A 9,030-nucleotide genomic window follows, 5' to 3' on the forward strand; every position below is an offset into this window, starting at 1 on the left:
GAATAAAAATAGAACTAATTCTTTTGATGAAATAATATTCTCATCTCAATGATAACAAAAGTCTTTCTCTTGGTGAAATACTATGTCACAATTCGTGCCATTCTTCATAATTGCAGTGTGCATATTGTTCATTAGCTCTTCAAATGGCATGCAAAAATAATCGATATGTATCTCATACACGTATTCCTGTGTAAAGACACATTAGTAAACTCGGTATCCATCATACCGGTATCAGATAATGTGATTATCTTTGTGAAACCGCTCTTAACCTCAAGAATGTGTATATTTCTATAAGTCCAACCACCAGTCTGCATCTTCTGACCCTCTTTTTGACTTCTGGTCCGTTGAAAACGGGTGTCTTTAGTAGTTGGGCATCTACCATCCATGGGCTGCATGCGTGCTCAACGGAAAAGTCCCACCAGTTTGCTATACGAAAAGTACTCTCGCGATTAATTGTGTTTGTGCTGTAGCTTACTCTGAATTATCCACACACCTTGAATCGTTGCCGTCAATTTCTATAACAGGAGGTCCAGCATCGTCAACGAACTCGATGTCGGATTCATTGTTCACTTCATCCATCAGAGGACTCGTCCCGCCTGTCACTTCTTCAGCCTGCAACCACAAATATAATCTATTATAACAATAATAGCATTTAGATATCACATGGTAGAATGATGAATTTAATGTTTACAGATCATGATAGCAAAACATCTGATTGTTATTGAATGGTTTTGATTACTCGCTTAATGTAAACACAAAGATCAAATGATGAAAGATAAGTAGCCCTTACATCAAAATGGGTCATGTTGTTATAGAAGAAATGTTTTCATAACACGAGACATCAACAAAAATTCATATAACTTAGATGTCAGATGAAACGGTCCATCTACTCACCATTACTTAATTCTATACTATAAAACACAAAGTTTGTCCGAATGGGTAGAAAACCCATAACTTAAGCCTCGATACGCAGTAGTTCCCTCACCGCCCGCCACACTTATTATATGGATGTGTACCTACCTTCTAAGTTGTGATGAATGTCCTAAAAACATTCAATAAAATAAAGTGTGCATAATTCTTATTTCGTTTAATCTACCACAGTCAAACCTTGATCAGAAGAGACCTTCTCGCTCAACTTAAGACACCGCAAACTCTTTTAAAGCTGAGAAATTTTCCCTCGTAGAAGCCAATAGCTGACAGGTCCAACTGAGGATCAGATCGACTTGATGAAGTTCTTCATTTTTAATTGACAAATGGGAACACTTCCAGAGAGGCAATTCTATTAACCCAAACTGACAGAGCTCGGAGACAACCACTGTGTCTCCAAACTCATTGACATGGGTCATGATATTGTGATATCATCGACCTAGCGAGAGCACTCTAGGAGACAACGCATCGGAAGAAGTGGTCCTATAAGCCCTAGTGACAACCAATAATGCCGAGAAGTTTTCCAGATGCTGAACAGCTTGCATCTAGGGTACCACATGCATCTCTATCGCCGCTGCCATTTCGCACTACAAATAATGTGACGTTTAGGCCGAAATATAAAAGAATTTCATAAGTTCCTTACCTTATTATGGATTGCAGGCGGAGGTTGCGATGTGTCCACATAATTCATGTCTTGCCCCAAGTTCATATTTAAATTCATACCCTAGAAATAGAAACATAACTTAAGACACTGAAAACGCATTATTTTGAAAAACCTCAGAAAGAAATATTAGAAAATGAATCCTAAAAAAAATTTGGTTTGAGCAGGATTGAAACCCCGAATGAATGCTCTCATCCTTTGAGCTAACAATCTGCCTATGACCTAAGTTACGCCAAGGAACACCATCCAGCTTACTGATTAAATCAAGGCAAGATGTAGTATTATTAACAAGATTAATATAATAGATTCTTGGGTTTCCACCGCGTGTACTTCTTCCTTCTTTCCTTGACGTTTCGGGCTCATTGCAGAGGCCATTATCAAGAGATATGTGTTATAATGAAGTGTAGTGTATGTGTATAAATGCTTCCGGCACTGTCAGCAAAATCCAATATTCCTCTGGTCGTAACGAATGACACTAGCTCTTAGCTAATAGGATTCCTTTTGGCATTCTTAGAGCGACGTTTGCGTTCATACACTTACACTACACTTCATCATAACACATATCTCTTGATAATGGCCTCTGCAACGAATCCGAAACTTCGAGGGAATAAGTATATGGGGTGGAAACCCAAGAATCTATTACGTTAAAAAACAACCGTCTCAAACATTATATGATTAATATATGGTATCAGGTCAGGTGTTGAACCATATTTATGACGTCTTGCACTTATGAATACTTACAGTTATATTATTATTTTTTATTCAATATTTAAGAATGTTAGATTCTTATTATATTATTGTTGGACATAATGTTCATATTATAGTAAGTATTGATAACATGTATTGGTATTAAATCATTATTTACCTGCATTGGAAAATTAGCGACCATCATTTGCGCCTGTATGCTCTGGAGCTGTCTTAATATTTCAGGGTTTGTAAGTATACTGAAAGAATTAAAAAAGGACAAATACAATGGCCACTCCAGTTATACTGTTTATCGTCGTGGTAAGGTAATAATGAATAAATTTTCACTCAAAATTAACAGTAGAGATTGATCAAACAGTAAAGAGGTATCTGAATAGGCATTTATTAATGAGGATTGAATGTCTAACACTTACTCAACCATTAGAATCATGCCCCAAATTTGACCCATCTATAGGACTGACTCACATATTATGTATTATTTTACGCTTGAGATATAAAAAAGAGAACAAAGTTCTTTGACAATTTAAGGAATGATTGACGTAGACTCGAGTGTAGATAATAATAGTTACCTTCCGAGGGCATCCTGCGGGTGCATGTAGGAAGGCTGCATGGGCGGCTGGTGTTGATGCGGAGCGTGATGCATCTGGGGCGGGGGACTATTGTCGGCGGCCGCACCCTCCTCCTCGCTATCATACTCAAAGTCGACGTTGAGCAAACGCCGATTGAAGTTGACAGGCTGTGCCACGGGCTGCGGCCCAGACGGAGGAGCCCCACCGCCAGCGGTTCCGGGTTCCACCTCCCGGAATAAGCTTTGAATCTGACGGATCTGCGCTAGTATTCCAGCGTCCAATTTATTACTCTAGAAATGAGAAAGCAAGTATTATAATATTGATTGTGCCACATTGAAGTAACATAATATGGAGCATTGTGTATATGATATAATTATGGATTGTACACAGTATACAAATCTTACTTCTGTCAAAGGCAGCTCATAGACAAAAGTAATGATAACCCGCTTGCCTGACCCAAAAGTGGTCCTCATTGATATTACTCAAGATGAGCAGGTCAACAACTATATCTATCTCGGACAACAAATGTCTGTAGATGAAGAAAACTATGACGAGATTGCTAGTAGAACCAACCTGACACGGAGCGCATTCGGCAGCCAAATAGTATCGTCAAAGGTGACCGAATCTTCGTAAAATGTTCAACGTGTGCTGCCAGTGCTAACATAATATGAGGCGTCTAATTCCAAAAAGCGATAAGCGATAAGATAACATGGACAAAGAGACAGGGGCTATGTGATGCGATGTAATGGCAATGGGCCAGACATGTCTTTCGGCAAGTGAACTGCTGGTTTTTTGTCATTTCAATAAAGGTTCATTTTGAGTCACAAGACACTTCTGCGACTAGTTGTTGCACATGTATGCATTGCTTTATTGTGGAGAGAAGTTTTGATGCAAACCTGATCAGGATTGGGAGTAACGGTGGGTGTGTGCTGCGACGCCATGGCAGGAGAATTCTTCGCATCAGCGTTGTTGCCCGATGCCATCGATCCTGGAAAAATAATTATTGAATAAATGACTCACTATTCTACAACCAACATAACATGGCTGCGATTTCATAGCATAGTATAATATAATAAAAAGGATATTGATACATAATATTAAGTGAAAAAGTGTGGGTTTTGTATTTCCACAGAACACCACTAAGACGTCCACAGCCATGGTACAATGATAAGGCTATAATATTATTTATTTTCATCTTATCTTACCAAAAAAAAAAAAAAAACCAACTTTATCCATCGATTGGTATTTAATAAGACATGTGTTTCGCTCGCATAGTAAAATCTACCAAGTATAAGTACCAAAAAAATCTACATATTATTATGAATATATAAAAGTAATATAATAATAGATAATTAAGTGCGAAGAGAGCTAAAAACAGATAGGGATACATAGATACATTTGTCTCATTGAATCGCAAATAACAGTACGTAAGAAACTAAACCAAGTAGGCCAACAATCCAGAGAATATTTGTTTTTCTCTAATTACCAATTCACCCACTACAAATGTTCTGGAATCGCGATCAAGTGTAGTAACACAAAAAGTTTATATTACACCCACTATCATAGTTGTTCAATATCTTTGGTCTCAAGACATCTTTGATCTGAACGGCAAGACAATGGTGCAGATGGTAATAATAACAAACTTCCACGCCGAGAGAAATTCGAAATAATTGTTCTATTTGGTAAGGAACATTGCGTATTATGTAGTGGCATCACGTAATAATTAAGGCGCGCGATCCGATTTCATGAAATAGGTAACCATAAATATTTGGAACATGAAAAAGGTAACCAAAAATAGGTAACCCCACCCCACCTAATGTTTTGTCTATGGTTGCTATCAGACAGTGTTTAGATTGCGCACGTTGTCATCTAGTTTCGCTCACATACATGTCCAAATAATCATACTTTACTTGTGTAACATGGTACATTAATAGTATACTAACCGTTAGGGTGGTTGGATATTTGCTGCGACAGAAGCTCTTGGTGAATGGGGTGGTTTGGATCGACCATGTCAAACAGCGGCTGAATCACCTCGGGAGTAAACACGCTGTTCTTCTGCCACAAATTCAACACTCGGATAACGTTCCTCTAAAAGAATGAAACACAAAATTTGCAAAACATTAATTTTGCGTGTTATCGTTTTCTGTAAAAGAGCAATTAAGCAATCATTTAGCAAAAAAGAAAATACAGTCGAACTTGGTTATTACGAGGAAGATGGGACCGACTGAATTTGCTCATTATAAGCATTACTCGTTATATCAGAGAATAGGTATTTTTAAATGAGCGGTCACATAACACAAAAAGTCGCAATTCAAACAAAAATACATATACAATTAGAATTTTTCCCCGAAACAAGCATAGCGTTCATAAACTACAAAAGAAGTTGTTTATTGTAATGAACGCTGGTAGGTATATACTGACTTCAGCTTAGATATTTTACATGAAATTTCAACCACATGCGTGGATACTTTTTCAATGTCGGCGAAAACACCAATTAGGTACTTAGACACGTAAATAGTGTCATAAACGTAATACGATCCCAGCGGCATCGGTCTACGGTTGGATTTTATTGCTTAGGGTCGTAAATGTTTTTAAACAAAGAAAATTTTTGACAATATTTTTGTACGGTATATCCGAGAAGTAGCTCGTTATAAAAGTGAATAAATGTATGGAGAAAATCATAAACTAAAATGTCAACGAATGTTTCCTCATTACATCCGAGATCTCGCTATGTCCATGATCGTAATAACCGAGTTCGACTGTATTACGGTTTTATTTCAATGAATAATGTCTTGACGAATTAATATGCAAATTGATCAAAAAAGCTACATATATAAATAGTTAAATATTACTATGATAAAATGAATATAAAAAAAGGTAAATGAATATCGTACTTAATTACTTAAGTGTTGAAATCAAAATCAACTTATGTGAGACGAATTTATGCAATGTAAGACAATAATTAATATTATTGGATTTCATGAATATGTAATAATACCAGATTCCACCAGAATTACACAATGGTCAATCACTATTTTCAACCTACTGAATTTTATCATTCTGACAACACTGCAAAATACTCTTAAGCATAAACTAATCTTTGATGAAAGGTAATGTCATGCTATCACCTTTAATTAAAGATGTTTTATGAAAGACTTACACCATAAAGGATTATACAAAACATTTTCAATATGAAACGATATTTGTTAAAGATAGTTTAGGACTTCGGTTAAACTTTAAGTAATAAAAAGCAAATACATTTTTGGAATAACAAATGAGATTCCATCAGTCGATAACAGAAGCAACTGCAGCAAAGACTGGCGGCAATAGACGGATTTCAATTAATTCCGAACCATATCTATGGTACTGATAATCTTCGAGACCTGAAAACAAGCCAAATCCTAACACAACCTAAGTAGGTTTTGTTAGATTTCGTGTCAGAAAATTTGTACATAATGCAGTTCGCCGTATCACACTTCACCGTGAAATGTTGTATCGGAAATATACGGTCGTATATTAAAGACAGTCCAACGTCTTTGAGTCGTATAGCACTGAGATAAAATTCATGTCTAAATAAAACACGGTTTTTGTCGGTTTACTGAAATAGTCGTAATACTGGATTATGTATTAGGTTAGGTTAGGTTTTCATTCTCAAATTCATGAATTTTGCCAAAATCGGTTATGAAAATTGGCATGGTTCCATCTAATAAAATTGGAACATGAATGCTCCACGAAGAATACATATTTTTTTCATCTTGGTGCTATAGAGATGATCATTATAGTATACGGTCATCTCTTTCCGATAAGAAAGCTCACGGCGAACTATGCTATGGTGAAATGTAATATGTACAATTTACATGTAACTGTTAGATTTTGGTTTGTTTGTACATGTACAACAAATGGCAGCCGCCATTGTTGCATTTGCATCTACCACCGATGGGTCAAATAAAATAGTGTTTATTATTCGTATTGAAATAAAATTTTTAATTTTATTAGATACATTGCATAAATTTGTCCAATGTACTATTTTGTTTGACATGGCATTGGAAAAACTTGTAAACATTCGATAAGTAACTGAAAAATCGAAAAAATGGTACAGTTCGGTTATGAGGAATACAGCGGAAAACACATTTTGAAAATACCCGATATACTGGATTATTTGTTAGTTTGGGTTAGTTTAGTTTAGGTTAGGTTGGGTTAGGTTAGGTTTGGTTAGGTTAACCTAACAAATAATCCAGTATATCGGCTATTTTCAAAATGTGTTTGCCGCTGTATTCTTCATAACCGAACTGTACCGAAAAAATATCTTTTTTCTTTCAAATTATATTTTCTTTATTCATTCGACGCTTGCTATGCAAAAATTGTCTCGAAACTGCAAATTCCGCTGAAGAGATGAAAGACATTATTTTAGTTATTTTAATGTTTTATGTATTATTTTAGTTATATGTAACATATAGGTATATTATATATAATATATATGTTATATATATATATATATGTTATATGTAAAAGATTTATCATTAAATTCCACGCGAATTATCTGATTTGATTTTGATTAATTATTCTTCTTAAGCCACCCACGTAATATGATAGTATTTTAAGGATTTATAATGCGCGTTCTTATCCAATAAAATTGTACTTTTGATGATCATTTGAGTTTGGTAAATATTTTTCCAGGATACTGAAACATGTCGCGACCATCCGCAGAAGCCCTATGGCCCCCCGAGGAGCCGCGACCCATGAATTTGGAGCACTGCATTTTACTATAAAATTACCAAACCTACTTATAAAACACGTAATTTAGGTAGGCCACCTATTTAGCTAGAGAAGTTTCTCTATTCTCGATGATATAGTAGTAATAGATTACAGGGATATATAATTATAATTATGTCTTTGCTCTGCTGTGATTAGAATTCTAGGTTAGAAAGACTTTGCTTACTTTATCTTCCGGTGGACACCGCAATAGGTTTATGAAAGTTTGCTGCATGTTCTTAGCAAACCGCGGAGCAAAAAAGTCTTTGTCAGGCCCGAATTGATGTCTGGATTGCCGCACAATCGAGTCAATGACGTAAAGACCTGGTATTTTGTACTCCGGTTTGCACTTCAAGATAAACTTTTCTACACTGTGTACGACGTGCTTGTAAAACTTGATGGCTTTTATCGCGCCTCTCGTTATTGCGCTCATTTTAGCCTTCGAGATCGGCGGCTTGTTGTCGTACAACGCAGATAGCTGCAAAGGAAAAAGAAATTTATTTAGACGTACACCAAGGAAATATTATCGACATTTGAGAGGTCGAGGCAAGGTCCCTACCTCTGCGTTGAACGCCTTCACCTCCGCCATATCCATGGTAAATTATTGGGATTACTTAATAAACAAAAAATGCACTTCTGTAGTCTCTCTACATAACGATGTTTCGTATTTTTCTTGCCAAATATTCATTCCGTTGACTTGACGAAAATCCCTACATGCTTACAGAATGCAAATGGCGTAGATACCAAAGACAATACTACATAAGAGATGAGAAAGACTATTGAAGTATCGATACACTTTACCGATACCACGGTACTTAGGATAGATATATAAAATAAAAAAAATCATTTGTGCCTCATAATAATTATTATACCCATATATTATTATAATAGAATAGACAACACCATTTTACTCGCATTTTAGTTTAATTTAAACTTTTTAATTCAACTAATTTGAATAATTTATTTCTGACTATGAATGTGTATCCTTGCGTAAAGGATTTTTCAACTGAATTATTCGTTTTCATGTTTGGACTTGGAAAATTGTTGTGTAGATCAGTGCTCCGAAACCTTTTCTCAGCCACGGCACACTACAGGTCTTCCCAGAATTCCGCGGCACACCATACGTAAAACAATTTATGCACCAAAACATTGACCCCAGGCCAGAATATTCGGCGCCCCTCCCTACCTATCGCTAGGGTTAAAGGCAGTATGATACTTTAAAATAGCATTTTTTTCAAATGATATTAGATGTAAGGCATAAAGCCCACCAAAGCGGCGCTCGGTGCGCTCACTACGAAGTAGGCCCCCTCCCACCCGCGCATTACCCTTCACCTATGTAATAAGGGGCCCAAGAAGCACAAAATAATTATTATTATCATATTATATCATATTATTATATCTCATAACAAAGCAATA

At 36.1% G+C, this 9,030-nt stretch overlaps 1 protein-coding gene across 2 annotated transcripts in view; it reads right to left on the reverse strand.

Moving 5' to 3' along the window:
• Isha (Insulator su(Hw) mRNA adaptor) overlaps positions 1-8,359 on the reverse strand; it is a 38,947-nt gene extending 30,588 nt beyond the window's left edge. The window contains exons 1-8 of one of the 2 annotated variants that reach the window (XM_085942260.1): positions 8,174-8,359; positions 7,802-8,092; positions 4,806-4,950; positions 3,759-3,850; positions 2,863-3,152; positions 2,454-2,532; positions 1,571-1,651; positions 494-612 (exon numbers count right to left, since the gene is read on the reverse strand). In XM_085942260.1, the coding sequence (XP_085798386.1) occupies positions 494-612; positions 1,571-1,651; positions 2,454-2,532; positions 2,863-3,152; positions 3,759-3,850; positions 4,806-4,950; positions 7,802-8,092; positions 8,174-8,209 (1,133 nt within the window). In that variant the 5' untranslated portion in view covers positions 8,210-8,359. Of the gene's footprint in view, positions 1-475; positions 613-1,570; positions 1,652-2,453; positions 2,533-2,862; positions 3,153-3,758; positions 3,851-4,805; positions 4,951-7,801; positions 8,093-8,173 lie in introns of both variants that reach the window. The other variant, XM_085942259.1, reaches the window with a different exon arrangement.
• Between the last annotated feature and the right edge of the window lie 671 nt (positions 8,360-9,030).

The sequence above is a fragment of the Rhyacophila brunnea genome, unplaced genomic scaffold (genome assembly GCF_057557595.1).
Source record: "Rhyacophila brunnea isolate RB1 unplaced genomic scaffold, BYU_Rbru_1.0 scaffold_14, whole genome shotgun sequence".
Taxonomy (NCBI): Eukaryota; Metazoa; Arthropoda; class Insecta; order Trichoptera; family Rhyacophilidae; genus Rhyacophila; species Rhyacophila brunnea.